Consider the following 20,713-nt stretch of genomic DNA (forward strand, 5'->3'; position numbering starts at 1 on the left):
ATAGAGGAGAGAACACAGGCTTTTGAGAAGTCCAAGATGGAACCACAGTTCTGCCACCTTTTAGCCACCTAACCTTTGAGATTTTTCTAATTTTTAAAGTGAGAACAATGGTTACTTTAATGGGTTTCTGTGAAGGTAAATGAGTAATGTTTATAAAATGCATGGTAGGCTTAGGGTTACCTATCTTCTTATATGTTATCTCCTTCTATCCTTATTACCATAACATTTTGGTAAATTACAAAATAAGGATGATGAAAAATGCTGTAATCCAGAAGTTTTCCAAACTAAAGTCAGTTTGTTTTGTTCTTAAAATCAATTTGTTTTTCCAGAGTCAAAATATGCAGTATCACGGAATTTGTGGTTTTCTTTTAACTTCCTTCATTTCTAAAGTGTTGGCTTGCTTGCTTATGTGGACCAGTGAGATGTGTGGGGTCCGTTCATTACACTGAAGAGTTTTCTTGAGTTTTTGTCAAGTGTTTTCAGAGGGTGCAATAATTATTCTCTTTGGGGTGTCTCACTTACGATGGGAAATTAAGAGTTTGGAGAGGTGAGGGTAGAGCTCTGTATATACAATAAATTTTTACTTTTGTGGTAAAGGACACATAAAATCCCTATTATTGTAGATCAGCTGGGGATTTTAGAATACTTAGTACAATAACATTTGCAACCTCTGTGGCAAGGAATTTTTCTCTTTCTGATTAACATAGATGCTTTTTAATATCTGTTTGAAGAAATTCTATGATTTTATATGACAGAAATACCTTAATCTGTTTGTTTGTTTGTTTGTTTTTACTGTGGAAAATCCAAAAGAACAACTTACAAAATGTTTTAAAGCCAAACAAGTCCATTTTATATTCTAGATTTCAGCTCTTCAAGTCCCGTTGTAACAAACAACTTGCATCCCAGTCTTCACTCACGGCTGGATTTGCTAGCCTTGGAAAATACAGAAACACCACTGTAAGTATGTCAGTAATAGTCTGTAACTAATACAATCTCATTCTGATTCCTCATACTTCAAAAAGCATGACAAAAAGGAATCACACAGATCTAAGTTAGAATCTAAACACTGCTTCTTCTTTGCTGTGTGATCTTGGGTAAAATACCTAGTGTGAGCCTTCATTTTTCTTCGAGGATACTTCCTAGGGTTTTTGCAGAGATTCAGTGGAATGCTGTATGTATCTCCTAATATGCACTTGGTAGATAATAAGCCTTCAATAAATAATCTGTTTCTGTTATTTTTAGAGTGGTAACAGGAAGTAGAAGAAATAAAATGACAAAGGAAGGGGAAGAGAAATGAGATTCAAAATTGTTAAAAGTAATGGCTATGCCAATTACATACTTGCTTCATGCCAGGCGCTTTGCTAAGCTGTTTTTGTTTATTTCATTTAATCTTTGCAAAAATTCTTGTCAGTGCTGTTACCATTATTCCTTTTTTATAGGAGGAAGGGCTGAGACTTTGAGAATAGAACTTGCCCCAAGTTCATATAGCTATTAAGTAGCATCTCTGATAAACTGGTACAAATGACCTATAAACATATGCAATGATGCTCAACTTTACTTATAGCTACAGAAATATAAACTCTAGTAAGGCTTTTTTTTTTAACCTCAGATTGGCAAAAGTCTAAATGCATTGTTGGCTGTGGAAAGACGATATTATCACAAAATTATACAGTCAGGAGGAAGTGGCAATACCTATTAAACTTATAAATGCATTTACCATTGAATCTGCAATCTCATTTCTAGGAATTTATATTCATTTATGCAAATATTTACAACATTTGGGCAGTAGCTAATAATTGCAAACAACTCAAGTACCCATCAGTTGGAGACTGGTTAAATAAACATCTATATACAATGTGGTCTGAAGTAGCTGATTGTTTTCCTATATCCTGCAAATCTTGCTGGGTAGTATGAGAAAGAATGATTATATTGATGAGATCCCATTACAAACGTCTCTATAAAACTCATAAAAAGATCAAATTCTAGCTAATAGCTGCTTATTTTAACCTGTAATTTTATGGATCTCACACTTTAGTGTACATAAAATCACTTAGGTGGCTATTGAAAAGTAAAAATTGCTGACACTCCCCAATTCTGATTCAGTAGTAGGGGCAAAATAAGCCATCAAAATGTTTTACTGTCTTGAGATTTTCTGACACCTCTGTTAGGAGTTTAATTTGTTCAAATGAGTGATGGAATTATTGATAACAAATTTTCCTTGGATAACAGTGATGATGGGATAAAGCAGGGGTCCTCAACCCCCAAACAGCTTGTTAAGCAGGCTGCACAGCAGGAGGTGAGCAGTGGGCAGTGAGCAAAGATTCCTCTGTGTTTGCAGCCGCTCCCCAGCACTAGCATCATCGCCTCAGCTCCACCTCAGATCATCAGGCATTATTAGAGTCTTGTTGGAGCAGGTTGGGGACCACTGGAATGAAGTCATAGGTTATATAAGGCAACAGGTTAAGGAAAATAAAAAATGCTTACTGCTTACTTGCTGTTGCTCCCAATAGGCCCAAGGAGGGTACCCTATCACTCTACTTTTACAAGTGTAGAAACCAAGGCTGAGGAATATTAATTTGTCAGTGGTTACCCAACTAGTACATAGACAGGATTCAGATTCAAGTGGGTCTGATTTCAGTACCTGCTCTTTTCTTTTTGCACTTAATTTTATTTTAAAAATTTCCTTAAGGTAAAATTGACACTCCCCACTCTTTTTTTTTTTTTTTTTTTTTTGGGTGTACAGTTCTATGAATTTTAACATAGATAGACAGATTCATGTAAGTACCATCACAGTCAGGATACAGAATATAGTTATATCACCCTCAACTCCCTGTGCTATTACTTCATAGTCATACCCTCTCACTCCCAACCCCCAGCAACAATCAGTCTGTTCTCTATCACTATAGTTTGTGTTTTTGAGAATGGCCTCTAAATAAAATCACACAGTATATAGTAGTTCTGGAAAAGGTTGTATAAAATTGGTGTTTGCACCATGTATTTTGAAGCTCTGTTATTAAGTGCATATGCATTCAGGATTGTTATACCTTCTTAGTGAATTGACCCTTTTATCATTATGTTATGTCCCTCTTCGTCCCTTGTAATTTTCTTTGCCCTGTGTCTACTCTGATAGATGGCCACTCTAGCTTTCTTTTGATTAGCATTTGCAGCATGTCTTTTTTTTATCTTTTCACTGTTAACTGTATCAAAATAATTGAAGTTTCTTATAGATAGTATATAGTTACATTATGCATTTTTATGTATTCATAACTTCTGTCTTTAATTGATTGTTTTGATTAGACCATTTCTATTTAGTGTAGTTATGTGTTTGGATTTAGGTTCATAATTATGTAATTTGTTTTCTATTTGTTCCCCTTTTTTCCCATTTCCTCTTTTCTGCATACTTTTATTTTAATGCTTTCAGTATTCCATTTTATCTATTATGATTTAGACTGTAGTTTTGTATAGTTTACACATAGATGGGGACTGCTTGCACTAGGGATTGAAATATACATAGTTTTTAAGTCTAGTTAGAACCAGTATTTTACCACTTCAAGTAAGATGTTGAAACCTCATCATCATACAGATTCCCCTTTATATTATATTACATCTATATACATTGAAAATAAATCCGCCACTGAACAATGTTATAATTTTTGCTTATAACCCACAAATATATTTTAAAAGACTCAGGAAGAAAAAAAAAAGTCTGTTTACCCAATATTTGTCATTTCTGTTGCTCTTATTTTCTTCCGGTACGATGTCCCTTCTCTTTGAAGAATTTCCTCTAGCCATTCTTGTAGAGTAGGTCTGTCGGCAATGAAAATCTCTCATGAAGTTTTACTTCATGTGAGTATATCTTTGCTTCATGTTTGTTCCTAAAGAATAATTTCACTGGATATAGAATTCTGGGTTGACAATTCTTTTCTTTCAGCAGTTCTTCAGCATTGCTCTACTCTTTTCTCGCCTAAATGGTTTCTAGTGAGAAATCTACATTGATTCAAATTTTTGATCCCTATAGATCCTGTGTTGTTTTCTCTGGCTGTGCTTTCAGGAATATATATTTTTTAAATTTTAAACAGTTTGATTATCATATGTCTGGGCATGGATTTCTTCTCATTTATTCCATTGTGGGTTTGTTGAATATCTTAGTTTCCTGTGGCTAACATAAAAAAAAAAAAATTACCAAAAAATGGATGGTTTAAGACCACAGGAACTTATTTTCTCATAGTTCTGGAGGCTGAAAGTCTGCAGTTCTCTCCCTTCAGGGATTTTAGGGGAGAAGCCATTCTTTGCCTCTTCCAGATTCTGGTGACTGTCTGCATTTGCTGGCTTGTTGGTACATCACTCCACTTGCTGCCTCTACCTTCATATTGCCTTCTCCTCTGTCTAAAATTTCCACTGCTTTTCTTGTTTTAGCTCACTTGTCATTGGATTTAGGGCCCATTCAAATAATATAGGAAGATGTCGTCGTTGCAAGATCCATAACTTAATCACATCTGCAAAGACCCTTTTTCCAAGTAAGGTCACATTCACAGGTTCCAGGAATTAGGACAAAACATGTTTTTGGGACCTATAATTCAACCTACTCCACTGAACTTCTTGAATCTGTGGTTTTATGTCTTTGGCCAAATTTATGAAGTTTTCAGCCTTTATTTCTTCAAATATGTTTTCAGCACTACACACTTTCTGCTATCCTTCTGAGACTCTTGCTAACACAACTGTTAGATCTGTTGTCATTGTCTCATAAATCTCTAGGGTTCTGTTCATTACTTTTCTCACTCTGTTTTTTACATTAGGTAATTTCTATTGAGCTATGTTCAAATTCGCTATTTCCTCTGTCATCCCTATTTTGCTACCGAGCTCATTCTGTAATAAAAAAATTATTATTTTTCAATTCTAAAATTACCATTTGACTCTTCCTCATATCTTGTGTTTCTTTGCTGAGACTTCTCTTTTTCCATTTTTTTTCCCCAAGTATGTTTGCAGTTGTTTGTTGAAACATTTGTGTAAGAGCTGCTTTAAAACCTCAGATAATTTTCAGCAACTATGTCCTCATGATATTAACATCTGTTGATTTGTCTTTTCTCTTGCAATTTGAAATGTTCCCAGTTCTTCATGTGTCTAGTAATTTTGGATTGTATGTTTGACATTTTTAATGTTATGAGACATTTGCTCTTATTTAAATCCTGTTGAGAATGTTGATATTATGATATTAGTAGGCAAAGAACCTTGTTAGTGTCATGCTGCAGTTTTAGCCTGCCTTCTGGATGCTGTGGTTCCAGTACAGCTAAGTTTTCAAAGCCTTTGCAGTGCTATTCAGATCTGTCTTACATGTGCATCACTCAGTGGCCAGTCTAAGGTCTGGATGGTAGGCTGTGTGTTCAGTTCTATCTTAGGCATCCTGAATGGGATGCACAGAGAAGAGGATGAGGCTAGTATTTCATAAACAACTTCATGAGTTTGTTTTCTCAAATTCTTCCGTTTGTGGTTTCTCTGGTACTCTGCCTTCTTGGGATGCCCCCTTTTAGTTCTCTTGTGAGAAAGCTAGAAGTTATTGTGCCATACACTTCCTTGACTGCTGGTGTCTGGGACCAGAAGGCAAGACAAAAACGAAAAAAGAAACAAGAGAGGTTTGCTCCATCCTTTTGGGATTACAATTCTGCCTGTTGGAGAGGTTCCCTTCACTCAGAGTTTTAAACCCCTACTTGTCCCTGTTACCCCTGCTGTCACTGCAGCCACCATGAGACTGCCTAGGGTTTGGGGTGTGAGAGAACAGAAGAGGGGAGTCAAGAGGTGAGAGATTTCCACACTTTCTCTGAACACACTGCTCCTTGAGTGAGAATGAGAGGGCTTCTCCTGGAGCTTTGACCTCGCTGTTCAGTGTTTGGGTTTTAGATTGCATTGCATTCAGGATAGAGAATAGCAGAGGAGAAGAAATGGTAAGTTCACTAGTGGTTCAATGATATCCAAATTCTGGTCTTCTTTCCCAGTCAACCTGTAAATATTTACTTTTCGGCTCTCACATAATTCTCTCATGCATTCTATCCAGATTTTCTAGTTGCATTTAGTGGGAGAGACAGGGTGAAGTGTGTTTATTCCATCTTACCCAGAACTAGAATCTTCCCTATTTCCTTCCTAACCTCTATTCTGAATTACCGCTCATCCTTCAGGGAGTAATGGAGTGGTAGCTACTCTGATGGAAAGACTGAAGTCTCTGTTTCTACTAGTACTATGCACATCCCCAGATAGTCTCAGGGCTACCACTGTCAAGGGACAGTGCTTTCTTTATCTTTACTCTCTTCGGTATTTGGGCATCATGAACTGGTGGGCACTGAAACCATATGGTAATTGTTATGTAAAATTCCTACTTTTGTATAGTCTGAAGGTACATTTTACGTTTAGATTTTAGACCGGGAAAGTCATCTTACTTTTTGCATTTGTGTTCTCACTGTAGGGTAATTATGCTCTTATCATACCATTCTAGGTTTGCCCAAAGGACTGGCCAAAACCTCACCTCAGGTCATACGTATGCAAATGTAAGTAAATGAAACCTTTCCCTGGCAGTGCACATAATCAGACTATCATGGCCAAAAAGGAACTCCTGGTCGTTAATTCTCATGTTCTGCTCAATGTTTCTTTATAATGTATTGATTATAGCCCTCATTAGGACTTTTTCTTATCACCTTTTTAATTTTATTATTTAAAAATTTAAAAAATTTTTTCAGTTGTCGACATACAGTATTATATTAGTTTCATGTATACAACACAGTGATTATTTATATAGCTTACAAAGTGATCACCCCGATAAGTCTAGTACCCATATGAAACCATATATAGTTACAATATTATTGACTATATTCCCTATGCTGTACTTTACATTATCACCATGACTGTTTTTATAACTGGCATTTTGTACTTCTTAATCCTGTCTCCTTTTCACCCATTCCTCATCCCCCTCCCATCTGGCAACCACCAAAATGTTCTCTGTATCTGTGAGTTTCTGTTTTGTTTTTTTAGATTTCACATATAAGTGAAATTATATGGTGTTTGTCTTTCTCTGACTTATTTATAGATAAATGGATAAAGAAGATGTGATATTTATATACAAAGGAATATTACTCAGCCACAAAAAAAGAATGAAATCTTGCCATTTGCTACAACACAGATGGACCTAGAGTGTATTATGCCAAGTGAAATAAGACAGACAGACAAAGTCTTTTTAACCTCTTTAGACTGAGTTGAGTCTTCCTTCTGTTAGAAAGATGATTAAGGACCAAAATTCCTTTAGTGTCATTTGTATTAGCTCTCTCCATTCCTTTCCTCCCATTCTTTTTGACATACTTCAGACAGGCTCTCACCCATAACACTCCACTGGCATAGCTTTTGTCAAGATCAGCAGTGACCTCCATATTACCAAATCTGTACTGCAATTTTCAGTCCTCTTACCTGATTTATCAGCAGGAAGTGACAGTCACTTCCTCCTTTTTGCACATATTGCTTTCAGACACCACTCATTTTTGGCTCTTCTCTTGTTTCACTTCCACTTCTTATCAAGCTCCTTTGCTGGCCCCTCCTCCTCTACTGGCCTTTCAGTGTTGAAGACCCCAGAACTCAGACTTCAGACTTCTCTATATTCATCCTTTATGGCCTTTTAGTCTCATATCTTGAAATACCAAATTCTGACAACTTACAATTGTTATCTCCATCTCATTCCCTTCCCCTAAACTCAACTCATACATCCTCCTTCCTCTTAAGATCTCGTTCTTCTTAGATCTGCCTTTCCTGTAGTGTTTTTCACATTAGTAAATGACCACTATCTCAGTTGCTCAAGTCAAAAACCTCAGAAAATAGTGCTTGATTTTCTACCTTTTTACTTTCAAAATATATCCATTATCCAGCCATTCTCACCAACTCTACTCCTACATCCCAGTCCACGCCATCGGATGGATATTGCAGAGGTTTCCTAATGGTTGTCCGGCTTCAGTCTTCACCTCCCTCTATACTCCCACCCCCACCACACAATCTATTCTCAAAACAGAAACCAGAGCAATCTTTTTTAAAAAGTGAAGTCATGTTACTTATCTACCGTAAACCCACCCATGATTTTCCACAATCCATGTTACTCAGTAAAAGCCTGAAATGCTGATCTGACCCCTCCCATTACCTCTCCAGCATCACCTCTCACCTGTCTCCTCTGGCTCACTTTACTCCAACCACACTGGCTTCCTGCGCTTCAGAGCATAAGATGTTGTGTCTGCTCAGATAATCACAGGGCCCACTTCAGAGCCAGGGCTTTGCTCATTGTCTCCTGTGGTGAGGCATTCCTTGACCACTACGATCACAGCAATATCCCTACCCCTCCTACCCCAGCATCTCTTCTACCCGTTATCCCTTTTTTCTTAGAGTTGCCATCTGATTGATATCTCTCTACATTTGTTGATTTTCTGTTCCATGAGGGCAGGGATTTGGCCTTTTTATTGCTGTTTTTAGTGACATTTAGTAGGTGCCAAAGAAATATTTATGCAATGAATGAGGAAAATTACAAGAGATATTTCTAATTATGACTTAAATCTTTTATCTTATTCCTGTTTTGATGTCATCACCTTATGCCTTTCTATAGGATCAAGACTTCTTATTCCTTTTTGAAATTGAGATTCTATATTCAGTGTGAAACAGCAGAATCTGGACTGAGCCATACATTCCTGTTTTTTTCTTTTTTTTTAAGATTTTTTTAGAGTTTACATTTTTATATGGGAAATGAGGTGCAATGGGCATGAAGCCAGACAAGACAGAAAAGCAGTAAATTTTATAAGTGGTTATTACTTGAAAAACTAAAGTAATAGTTCATAAAACTAATTCTTGTTCAGTTGAGAGTATATGGTTCTTGGAATAGTGCCACTTGGAAGCCCAAGAATCTAAAAAAAAAAACCAACTTACTGTAGAATGTTTACTCAAATATGTGCCATGCTTTCTTCAGTTTCCAGAAAATTCAAATTCAGTGTTACTACAGCCAGTCAGTCTACAGACCATTGCAGCTACACCACCAAACCCGAGACCACCATCCTTGCCCAACAATCATCCAGGTACTTAAGACCTTATTATTTGCATCAAACAGGAAAAATTGTGAGAATATAGGAGTCTGCCAGAGATTTATAGTAATTGTAAATAGATATATAGAGGAAAAATGAGAGCAGTTCATTTGCATTTTTAAGCTCCATGAAGTAAATTCAGGGCAAATACCATTATACCTGACATTAGGAGACTAAAAATGCTTGTGTTGTGCTGAATATCATATTTTCAACACTGAGAGTAAATGAACCTTTAGTCGAAGTTTGAAATCTTTTTGTTACATAGAGATTTGTTGAACTTGGGAGCAGCATTGGAACATCAGTATATTTGTTTCTGGTTGTCAGTGTTTGTTAGGATCTTATGTTTGAAGTCTAAGTCATAAAGAGAATACTAATTGTACATATTTCTTGAAAAGCACAATATGTGTTATATGTATTTACTGTTTTTTTTTTTGCCTGAAGCAATGACAAAGAATGATCTCCAGCCACCCAATTACTATGAGGTAATGGAGTTTGATCCCTTAGCTCCTGCTGTCACTACAGAGTAAGTCATTTACAAAATGATTAATTTATTTTTTGTCTTGGTTCCCTTCGGCAGCAGAGCTAATGGGGCTTGTTTATACATATAACTTAGTTTAGATCTTGGCAGAAATTGATGACCTTATTAAAAATGACTTATGAGGTTTTATGTAAGCTGTTGCTTTTAATGGTCTTACCGTTCTCGGCCTTGTGACTGAAAAATAAAAATGCTGGGGTTGCACATAAATAACTGGAACCATTATGTGCATTAATGGATTCCTCGTAGATATCTTGGCAAAAGTCAGGTTCTCTACCGCTTGAGAAGGGCACTATTCACTAATTAATGACATAAGTAACACCATATTGATGAGATATTTTAGCTGTTGACTACTGATCCATAAAAAAACTTATGTAAGAACTTGTTTTTAGTCTTCACTACATATAACATTGTGCTTAAAATGGATTAATAAAGCATTAGTGTAAAAATTACTTGCTTTAAGCACCATTATTTTATGATTTCGTATTGGTCAAGTGTATATAGATATTTCCAGGATGGTAGGCTTATTAGAGCTTTAATATACTTTGATTGACTGAAAGTTACCCCCAAAATTGTTAAAAATGATTAAAGCAAGTTTATGGAAATCGTTGTTCAGAAACTGACAGCCTGCAGGATATATAACTTGCCTATAGCTGTTTTGTTTGACCTGTGCAGAATTTATAATATGTATTTAAATATTAATTGCTAAGTTAAAAACCGGGCTATTTCAAAAAATATCGGGACCTCTGGATTCTTTCTGATGCCAAGGCCTGCATTTTTACATGTTAACCATAGCTGGGGCTGAGTAGTGACTGCCTCCTTAGGACAGAGCAGGCTATGCAGTCCAGTAGGCCCAGCTGGCCCTTTGTGTCCATTCATTTGATCTGCCTGGCATGTGTAGGCATTTGAGGTTCTGACTTCTAGTTTAAGCCCTCAATGTAGCAATCCATTTTGTAATAATTAATGAGTAAATCTTAATAGGCTTAGGTGTTCATTAAATATTTTTTTCCTAACAGGACTTGAAATTTTCCTAGGTCATTCTGCTTGATAAAGTATCACTGAATGTATTAGTGGTTTAAAGAATTAGAAATTGGTTAAACTAGGTATGCTGTGTAGATATGCTTTTTATCAGTTTCTGTATCCACATAGGAAGCAAAAAAGTTTATTATATTCCAGTAAATTAGGAGATTTTTGTGAGTAGATATGGCAGTGCAACAGATTAATTAAAGTTTAGGTAGTAAAAAGCTGGAGAGGTGAAGCTTTGAAATTCTCTACCACTGTTTCTTACATTCTGGGAAGTGTTTTTCAGTTCTTTTGAAAGTTACATGAAATCCAAGGAACTTCTAAGGACAATCACGAAATCTTGCAGAAAAGTTCTGGGATTTTCACATCACGGTTGTCCATGCACCCCAGGTTTAGGAATTTCTGCTCTAGCAGGACATAGACTACAATATTTATGAAGATATATACATATTCACATGATTCATTCATTTGAAAAATGCAATGAATACTCACAAAGTGCCAGGGACAGTGACTGGGGCATAATTTATCATGTTGAAGAAGAGACATGCTCTGTCTTCATGGAGGTTAAATCTAGTTTGGAGGCAGAAATTAAATCAGCAGGCAAACATGAAAGAATATGGTGACTTTACACAGTGTATACCAGGAAGAACTCATTTAAGTGAGCGTAAGAGAAAGCTTGAGGAAGTGACATTAAAGTTGAGATCTGCAATTGTTAGTTAAGTCACAATGTTGTTGTAGGCCCAGGAAACAACTTGTACAAAGACCCTGATGAGAATTTTGGCAAGTTCAAGGAAATGGACAAGCCAAAGCTAAGAGCAAAGAGAGCAACAGGGAACCCATTGTGGAAATTGCAATTTGGGAAATAAAAAGAAAGCAGCACACAACTGTGATGAACATCACAGAGAGAAGTAAGATGAGGACTGAAAACTAGCTCATGATTAAGTAACAGGAAGTCATTGGTGATTTTAATAAAAGCCATTTTGGTAGACTGATGGGGACAGAAGCCAAATTCCAGTGCATTAAAAAGTAAGAGACAGAGACAAGAATTACAGATGACACTAGAAACTTAAATAAGGGATGCTGCAAAGTGGTTTGGCAGCTTGAGGATTACTGAGGTGATTAAGTAGACACGTGGGATTAAGGACTATACTGTTTTATAAAGTGCTGGAACATCTATGAATGCTGAGGAGTAGGATCTAATTAGAGAGGGAGAAGTTAAAGGTTCAGTTCAGGAAAGAGGATACTAAATGAGTAAAGTGTTTGAGAATCCAGGGGTAGATAGGATCACAGAAGTAGATGATGGTGCAAATGAAAATAGATTTGAAGATTCAGGAATGGGAAGTGAGGAAGTTTCCATAACAAGGCATTTATTAAGAAGTGAGGTTTCTGACTGAGAGTGAGAAAAGGGGGATCAGAGATTTGAGGAGAGTGAAGAAGGCTGAAATAGTTTTGTGGAAAATGAGACATACTTACTAGAAAAACATACTAAAATTTCTGGACCATGCTGGGGCCTCATGAAGTTGATGATCTTCATAGTTCTGCTTTTTATGCATTTTTCTTCAGCCATGTTTTGCTATATTGCGTATATGAATGTCATGTTTATAAATATATTTTCTAGCCACAGAAATATAAACTATATAAAGAATTGAATAAAGAAAAATTATATATAAAGAACAAAGGTGACAGAAGCTAAGGGTGGATCAGGAGTTTGGACTATAATAACATAGATTAAATAAACTGTAATATTTTTTAAGTGTTTCGAAACCAGGAAAAGCCGAACAATTTTTGCCTTTTTTTTTTAAAGCAGAAAGCAAACTATCCAATTTGAGCCACATTTTTCATTAAATCACAAGTAAAATGAATTGACTCTGTAAGATACATATTTGTAAGATGCAGGAGAATTGCAACATTAGGATCTAAGAAAGCTGTAACATAAGATTAAGGGCAGAGTTTTTTTTATTCATTGACATAGCTTGAATAGCTAAGGGCGCCATTTTTTAGGTAAGGTTAAAAGCCAATGTAGATCTTTAAAACTGATATATAACCCTTTTGCCATGATGTCTTGTTTGTTTCAGAGCTATTTATGAAGAAATTGATGTTCATCACCACAAAGGAGCTCAAAGTCAGAGTGACTGCTGAGGTAAAGACTTCAACTTACACAACTTACATTCTACATTCATGATTTCATTGTAATTATTATCACTTTTTCTAATATTACTTTTTGTAAGGGCCATCTGAGCCTCTGACACTTTGGTGGACAAAATGTAATGCAGGTTTCTCTGAATCACTCAAATTCTAATGAACTATTTGTTCATTAATGAAATCATTCTTTGACCTTGTTAGCTAAAAATAATAAATCTTGGGAATGTAGAATAGAAATATTACTGCTAACAAAAACTTTTTAGCACTGGAATCTTTTATGTACCGTTAATATCTGTTAACTGGGACTGGTAGAACCCATTCATTGTTAGCCCGGGTAGGTCTGGATTCTATTTGCTGTACTGGTTATTCCATTTATTGATTAATGAATGCATGGCCACCAGTAACCTATTAACCTTATTTATTCCCCTAACACTCCCCCTACCCCATGGAAATAGTACATTCCTACCTTTCCTCTACTAGTATGTGGCTCTCTAGTTTCAGGAATGGGGAAAGAGAAGGAAAGGATGGGATGGTTGACTATTTTTCGTTTATTCTAGGTGAAAATGAGTGATCAGCTCATGAGCTGTATAAAGGGTACCAACTCTCTGAAAGGTAGACCCTGTCCAGCTTCAAGGCCTAGAAGATAAGACCTACCACTACGTAAAAACCACAGTGGAACATTTGTCCTCTGCAATAATGAAGTTTAAACAGAAGAGTAACGTTTATGGTTCCTAATAGCAACTCAAGCTTTATCTCGAAAGAACTTGGTTTTAACATATATTCACTTAAAATTTCAGCAAAAGAAAAATTCATTGTACTGAGGCCAGCCAGGTTAATTGGAAGATCCTACTTCACAGGCTTTCCTACATGTATAAATCATCACACAGCCGTGATAACAGTAGATGAAGATTATTTTATTATAAAATAATTCTGAATAGATGTAAACATGAAATGTGAGAAACTAATTATTCAGGAAGAATACTGAGTGCCTTCATTTAACTAAAATAAAACTTAAAAATCAATTTGCACTTCTTTATAAATAATATTCTTATTTAGAATTATGAACTGTAAAAGCCTTGATGCTACAGTTTATATTTCAGGCACCCTAAAAAGATCACTGGACTCTACAATTGAGTTGCCTTTAAATACGATTCTTAATAATACTAAATGTTATCTTTTTCTCTTTTTACTGCAATTTAATATTTCTATTTGGAATAAATACTGGAAAACATTCAGGATAAGCTGTACATTCATTTATGTTGTAAATTACAATGACAAATTACTATTAAAACAATGCAAATAAATTACTATTAAAACAATTTTTTACAGTTTGTTCACTGAAGAAATTCTGATGTCAGTAACTTCACAATCCTACATTTGTTTTAACATTCAGGGACTTGGAACTATCACAAGAAATGCTAGAAGTCTAGCAGATACTTATGCATTTTATTTCAATTTCATGATACCAAAATTTCAAAGTCATTATTCAGTGCTTTGAATGTAAATTGCGCTAGCTCTTAAAGGAAAAAGAGTCACATTTGATATCAGAATGTAATCTTTTGGCAAACCATTAGGGCTTAGTGATTCCTCTTTCATTTTGAGCTTTTAAAAGTGAATGTACACAATGAAATAAAGTGGTTACCAACTGTTTTAGAAATAATAAGGGATTCTGACCTAGAACCTAAGATATAAGACACATGGGCATAAAAAAAAAATTCAGTGCTACAAGTACGAAGTGTTAATAATTTCGAAGGGGACCAGTGAATTAAGCTGAACCATTAAGTCCATGCCTACATATATAAGAAACAAAGCAGTTTCTTTTAATAGTAAAACTAAGTATGGTTTTGAACCATCATGCATTCTAAGCAGGCATGTGGATTCCTTATAATAAAAAGCTGAACCTGCTCTTTTTTAAGAAGGATAAGTGGTTGGGGAAAAAAAATCACTACATAATATTTAAAATAGAAGGCATAAGATAGAATGGATTATATTGTAGAACATTTCTCTTCTGAGAAGACAAGATACATGATTTTTCAAAAATCACAAATGAAGTAGAACTTAGTTGCTGACTTCAATTATAACCCGGAATTGGCAACTTGTGCCCCTCCTTTGCTTCAAAAAAAGTGTAAGAAAGAGTGATGAGATCAACATTCACCATTCTTGGATCTTCAGCAAATTCAGGATCAATGTAGAAAAACACTGGCATATCTACTTCCTCTTGTGGATTAAGCCTTTGTTCTTCAAAACAGAAGCACTAAAAGTTATAGAAAAGTATTCATTTATTAATATTCCTATTATCTATAAAAGAAACTAATGGTTCATTTATTGGCTTTAATAAGCATACCGTTAAATATAATCTAAGTTCTATGATAGGGCAACAGCATCTTTTCATCTCAGATTGAATTTTGCTTTAAGGATTGAGAATCCCTTTAATTTTAAAAGTGGATATCTGTTTGGTTCTAAACTTCTGCACAGCTATTATAAACAATGAAAAGGACAGTTCTGAAGTTTAAAAGAAATGAATTTTCAGAAATCAGTTCCTAGTAGAACAATGCAGTAAATTTAGTACTTAACAGTTGTATGTACTTTTATCAGTCTATAAAGTTTTCATTTAGTTATACCTGTATTTTATTGAAATACTGTCCAGCTTCGAACGGTACAACATTGTATGTAGAAATTCCGATTACCGGTTTGTCAGTAGGATTCTTAGCTTTGTAAAAGGCCAGTGCAGTTTCTCCTGGCACCACCTGTTTTAAAAAATATATACATTATCAATACTTTAAATCAAACACAGCTCCTTTCCCTACTAAATTAGTCATTCTCCCTTTGCATTAGGCCAGCCATAATACGTAATCTAATGTTAAGAGTTAGTAAAATAAATTATACTACCCATGAACATGTGATTTTGAAATTTCACTTGCATATGTCAGTAAGACCTGATACTCTATTATGTATACTTAGTTATGGATTGTCTTCTTGTATATCTGAAATCTTCAAGTAATAATCTGCAAATTAAGTTATTTAACATGTGTTCAAGAACAAGCCAAATCTATCACAGATCAAGCCTAATATCTTAGCACATATTCCTAAATATCATTATATGATTGACTAAAGATTTTTTAAAAAGTTACCAACAGTAAATTTAGCTTAGAAACAGTAAATTAAACATATAATTAAATTAAACTGACTGAATAGAATCTTTTATCTAATCAAAAAGCACTAAACAGTTTTGAGAGAATAACAGATTAAATCACCAAGCTTAAAAAAAAAATCAATTGCCAAAGGATACTCCTGTCACTTATACCAATTCAACCACTGATACCTTATTACTGCTATGTGATTAGGGTATTCAAAATCATACCCTATAAAACCTCAATATGAGATTCAGTCATGTTTACTAATCTGTGGAAGCACTAATAAGGATTTTCCAAAAAGAGTTACAATTAAGCTTTTCTGGTTATTCCTCAATTAATGAGATAATTTCGATTAAATCCCCTAGGAGTTCAGGTAAGATTTTAGCAAACCTTTAAGGTATAGTCTTTGAAGTAGAACATGACCAGTATGCTTACTTCCGAGGTCCTAATTTATTTTTCAAGGGGCAGGGATACTTTTGATGTAAACTAGTAAACTACTTTTCATTGTAAGCAATGACATTTTTCCTATCCTATCATCTATACCTGAGGAAAACTCAACTGTATAGTACGACAGCTATTCCTACTCTCAAGATTAGTACAGATCAGAGAACTGAGTGAACTCTTAATATGATTCTAATAAAAACACGACATTTTCCATTGTCCCAACTGACTTTGACTGTAGTACCATGTATTCTGGTACATTATACATAGGGCACTGTCAAAAAGTAGTCTGTGGGAATAAAAATTTTACAGTAATGGAGTCTGTCAATATTTTGAAATTAAATTTAGATAAGTGTTTCCTAAATTGTGAAGCAGTTTAAGTAACGAAAGGAATTTTCACACTGAAAAAGTAATCTTAATAATTGCTTTGATGACTTACATATATTTCTGTTTGCTGAGGTCTAAAGTTCCACTGAAGGCTTGCATGCACATCTGCATTAAAGGTGACTTTAATGATGCGATCCTTAACAGGCACCATGTTTTCAATCTGGTCTGATGCATGACCTGCTCCTACTGATCCTCCGAGGCCAGTGGTCTAGAAAAAGAAAGTATAATATTAAATATTACTTTTAGATGCTCATGATGTATTTATTGGATAAAAAACAAAATTGTAAAGACAATTTAACTTTAATAATCCAGTAAGAGCCAAGTTTGTATACTATCACGACCATTTTGGGGGTGTCAAGGGCCTATATTTGTTAGTCATATTTTTTTAGTAATCACTTGGTTATCTGGCACGGTCAACAATGAGTCATTTACAAGACAGCAGATGCCACTGATGATAAGGCTCAGGATATTTAGCTTAACTTTTCATTAAACGTACTTTCCTTTATTACTAGTATTTCATATTACTATTATTAATAAATGAAATTTACCTACAACCCTGCCATTTCAGTAAAACTATTTGAATAATTCCATTTTCCACATTTCTGTCTGGTCCTTTTCTATATTAGAACTTTTATAGCACAGATGAGTTTGTAGCTTCACTTCTGTAGTCGGTCTTTCTCAAGCATCGTAAGTATTTTGCCATGTTGGTCAATGTTTTTGTAATTTTTTCCTGTAGTTTTTGGTGTAGTATGGCTTTTACAGATATCCATCAGAAAACCTGATCCCTTTGACGACTGAAGCAACTAATTGTAAGACATCAGAATAATCTATGACACTTTTTTCCTATCTTCATTGCCATTATTTCATTTATGATCAGAGATGTTTAAAAAAAAAAAAAATCCTTACTTCCAGGGTCATCATTCTTCTGATGCTTGAAGTTGCCAGAATTCTGGTCTCCGGATAATTAATCTGTTACTATACTAGGAAAAAAATACCAAATTTGAGGCTAGGGAAAGACTCCCAGCAAAATACAGTATTACTATCTTCTGCTTGTTACACAAGTCAGCTAGCTTCACTCAACTGCCATACATTATTGAACTAAATTATAATCCTAGAGGATGCATCAGAGGGCAAGCCTTTCCTCATCCTTGTTTAAAAGGTAAGCATATTCTTCTGCCCGAGGACTATAATGCTTATATTTTAAGATATAACTCCTTTTCCTGAAGAATTTGAGTTACTCGAATAAAGATTCCTTAATGTATTCTTTCTGACAAGCAGTCTTTGAATATAGATTCTTTAAATCTGTAAGTCTGATGATTAGAGAAGTTAAACAAGAATAGAAAAGGGCACTGAAGTGAAACTATGTCCTGGGCTCTAGTCTAGTTCTGCCACTAACTAGCTCCAAGAACTAAATCTTACTTTCTTTGGACTACACTTTCCATACTCGAGATCACTGTATTAAGTGGTTATACAATACCTTATTTTTGCCTCTAAAGTTCTGTGATTCCAAAATGAAAGAGATGCTCTTTTGGAAATGTCAGTATTTAACATCCAACTTTAAGATCCAAATTACAATAGTTTTTACTTTTATGCCCTGCGCTTGCACACGTGTGCACAAAATATTGTCATTCACTTCAGTTTGGGGCAGGATTTCTCAACCTTGGCACTAGTGACATTTTGGGTTGGATAAATTTTGGTTGGGGGCGGGGAGATGTCCTGTGCAGTATTTGATCTTTATCAGTATCCCTAGCCTCTACCACCAGATACCAGTAGCATCTTCCTGCCTCACCTCCCAGGTTGTGATAACCAAAAATGTCTTCAGACATTGCTAAATATTTCCCAAGGAATAAGATCCACCATCACCACCCCTCCACACATATGGTCAGTGGAGATCTAGGCTTGCTGTTTTGGATTCTGTTCAGCTTCATTAACCAACTGGTAGTTTGGGGATTAATGCTTGGTCGAGGCTAGCATCTGATGAAAACTAATTTCACATTCAACACTCCTCCAGAAATCAAGCCATGGCACTTTCCCATATGAGGCTGAAGTTCGTCTGACTTCTATTTCAGTCATTATCGAAAAATAATGGTAAGTTCATCTGTTAAATATGGGGGAAGTAAACCAAGCATTAACGATGGCAACAAAGATTCTGAGGAATCTTGAAAATGCTAATTAATGACTCACTCTCAATCCAAGTCACTCTGATTTAATTGGTTAGGGATGTGATCTGGATGTCAGGATTTTAAATAGCTCACCAAGCGATTTCCATGTACAACATAGTTTGGGAGCTACTCTCAAACATTTACTGATGAAACCAATGTGTAGCTCTCTTGGCATGTATTTTAAACAGAAATTCCTGACCTCTACCCAGACCTAATCAGAATCCCTGGGTAGGAGAGCCCTGGCAAGTTTAAGCTCCACTGGTGATTGTAATGCTCAGCTGAAGCAGCAAACTACTAAAGAACTAAGGAGGGTGGGTATACCTGAAATAGGTGAAATCTGCCTTTGCCAGTGGTTCTCAAACATTAGTTTGCATTCAAATCAGCTAGTGGGCTTATTAAAATAGATTGCTGGGTCCTGCCCCCAGAGTTCCTGATTCAGTAGCTCTGAAGTTGGCCCAAGAATTTGCACTCAAGTTCCCAGGTTATGTTGATACTGCTGGTCCAGGGGACCACAATTTGAGAAATATGCAGTGTCTGACCTAAAAGGGACCCCAGGGTGAGCACCTTACAGTTATATAGTAACTGGGGTGGCGTACTCAAAGGCCTAATTCATGCCTCTTTATATGGTTAAAAAGCTACTCTCAGTTTAAGCACAAGTAAAAAGCGTATTTCTATTTCCAGGGTTAACGTTCGCACATAAACCGTATGTGGTTCTCGGAAGAAATTAATATAAGTTACATTTTAAAAGCGGGGCACGTGTGTAAGCAGTAAGAGTGCGGCTGATTAGACTGATGGATACCAGAGAATAGGCTGCGGACCCCTTTGGTGAGGTGTAGCTCAGAGACCTAGGAATTTCGCTGTGTAGTGTGGTCGGAACACAATCACCATGTCGGAATAATCGCCATGGGGTTTGAGTTCTACTTGTAGCTTTTTCACTAACTTCATTGGTGACCTTGGATAAGTCACCTTTTTGATCTTGTTTCCTCTTTGGCAGAGATAATCTCGGATATCCCCTGCAACATGACACTGCCCAGAAGGCAGAGGCGGCCCCTACCTGGCAATAGAGCCGATAAAGGGGCACGGCGGCGTAGGACGCCCCTAGCATGCCCACGGCGGCCGCGGCCACGTACGTGAGGACGGTCTTGTTCCGCCGCCGCCAGTCTTCCTCCTGCGCGCGCGTGAAAGGGTTCGTGCTCTTCGGCCGCCGCGGCAGCTGCACGGCCTGGTCTCGGGCTAGACCCGGGCGCCTCCATGTCCCGAGCCGCCTCAGCCCCCTCTCAGCACCTCTTGTCCCGCTCCTCCCCGGTCTGAAACACAGATCTGCCCTCTCCGCAACACTGGTCGGGGACCCGGGGTGGCTCCAGCGCCAGCCACAAAAAGCAGCACGACTCCATCCAGGAGACCACAGCGGTGTCATAGCGCCGGGAGAGAACACACGCCGGTCTCGGAGGTCAGATCTCGCGAGGCCTGCTCTGTCTCGCGATAACTAAGTTGAGCCAGCCGCTGCCTTGGCTACCAGGCTCCTCAAGAGGCAGCTTTTGTAGCGGAGCTACGGAGGCCGGGTTGCCCGGTTACGGTAAGTTCGCGTTTTGCTTCCTGACTGTTCCACTTTGCTTCCCTCCAGTACCTATCTAACTTACATTTAGGAAAACGCTTTACATTCCTCTGTGTGCATCATCATCACTTGGGTTTGTGTTCCTGATCTTCCTAAACTCCATGGGCCTTTGTCTCGACCTAGCGGCCCCCAGCGGCCGCTGTCGCGCGGTTTTTTTACCTGGGGTACTCGGGATGCTGGCTTGC

General features: G+C 36.6%; 3 protein-coding genes across 6 annotated transcripts in view; 2 read left to right on the plus strand and 1 right to left on the minus strand.

The window, feature by feature from the left end:
- TOM1L1 (target of myb1 like 1 membrane trafficking protein) overlaps nucleotides 1-14,108 on the plus strand; it is a 48,615-nt gene extending 34,507 nt beyond the window's left edge. For both annotated transcript variants that reach the window (XM_039885691.1, XM_039885692.1), the window contains exons 11-16: nucleotides 861-957; nucleotides 6,485-6,536; nucleotides 8,978-9,083; nucleotides 9,531-9,612; nucleotides 12,723-12,787; nucleotides 13,347-14,108. In XM_039885691.1, coding sequence (XP_039741625.1) covers nucleotides 861-957; nucleotides 6,485-6,536; nucleotides 8,978-9,083; nucleotides 9,531-9,612; nucleotides 12,723-12,786 — 401 coding nt within the window. In that variant the 3' untranslated portion in view covers nucleotide 12,787; nucleotides 13,347-14,108. The remainder of the gene's footprint in view (nucleotides 1-860; nucleotides 958-6,484; nucleotides 6,537-8,977; nucleotides 9,084-9,530; nucleotides 9,613-12,722; nucleotides 12,788-13,346) is intronic.
- On the minus strand, nucleotides 555-20,421 carry COX11 (cytochrome c oxidase copper chaperone COX11). 2 transcript variants are annotated; one of them, XM_039885697.1, is made up of 4 exons: nucleotides 19,968-20,421; nucleotides 16,804-16,959; nucleotides 15,411-15,536; nucleotides 555-933 (listed from the first exon to the last, which is right to left on the minus strand). In XM_039885697.1, exons 1-4 carry the CDS (start codon nucleotides 20,328-20,330, stop codon nucleotides 910-912), a joined length of 669 nt encoding a protein of 222 aa, XP_039741631.1. In that variant the 5' UTR covers nucleotides 20,331-20,421; the 3' UTR covers nucleotides 555-909. The 2 variants fall into 2 exon arrangements, with proteins under 2 accessions (XP_039741631.1, XP_039741630.1); XM_039885696.1 differs by lacking the exon at nucleotides 555-933 and adding an exon at nucleotides 13,683-15,043 and having other exon boundaries at nucleotides 19,968-20,415.
- STXBP4 (syntaxin binding protein 4) overlaps nucleotides 20,365-20,713 on the plus strand; it is a 136,720-nt gene continuing 136,371 nt past the window's right edge. Inside the window, exon 1 of one of the 2 annotated variants that reach the window (XM_039885687.1) lies at nucleotides 20,365-20,489. The gene's annotated coding sequence lies outside the window, so the exon portion shown is untranslated. The remainder of the gene's footprint in view (nucleotides 20,490-20,713) is intronic. The other variant, XM_039885685.1, reaches the window with a different exon arrangement.

The sequence above is a fragment of the Pteropus medius genome, unplaced genomic scaffold (assembly GCF_902729225.1).
Source record: "Pteropus medius unplaced genomic scaffold, Ma_sr-lr_union100, whole genome shotgun sequence".
Classification (NCBI taxonomy): Eukaryota; Metazoa; Chordata; class Mammalia; order Chiroptera; family Pteropodidae; genus Pteropus; species Pteropus medius.

Coding starts and splice junctions, on each gene's coding strand:
- COX11 (XM_039885696.1), bottom strand. CDS start 20,330: ATGACACCGCTGTGGTCTCCTGGATGGAGTCGTGCTGCTTTTTGTGGC. Junction 16,960..19,967: donor TTTATCGGCTCTATTGCCAG/GTAGGGGCCGCC, acceptor TTCTTTTTCTAG/ACCACTGGCCTCGGAGGATC. Junction 15,044..15,410: donor AGTATTTCAATAAAATACAG/GTATAACTAAAT, acceptor TATAACTTTTAG/TGCTTCTGTTTTGAAGAACA.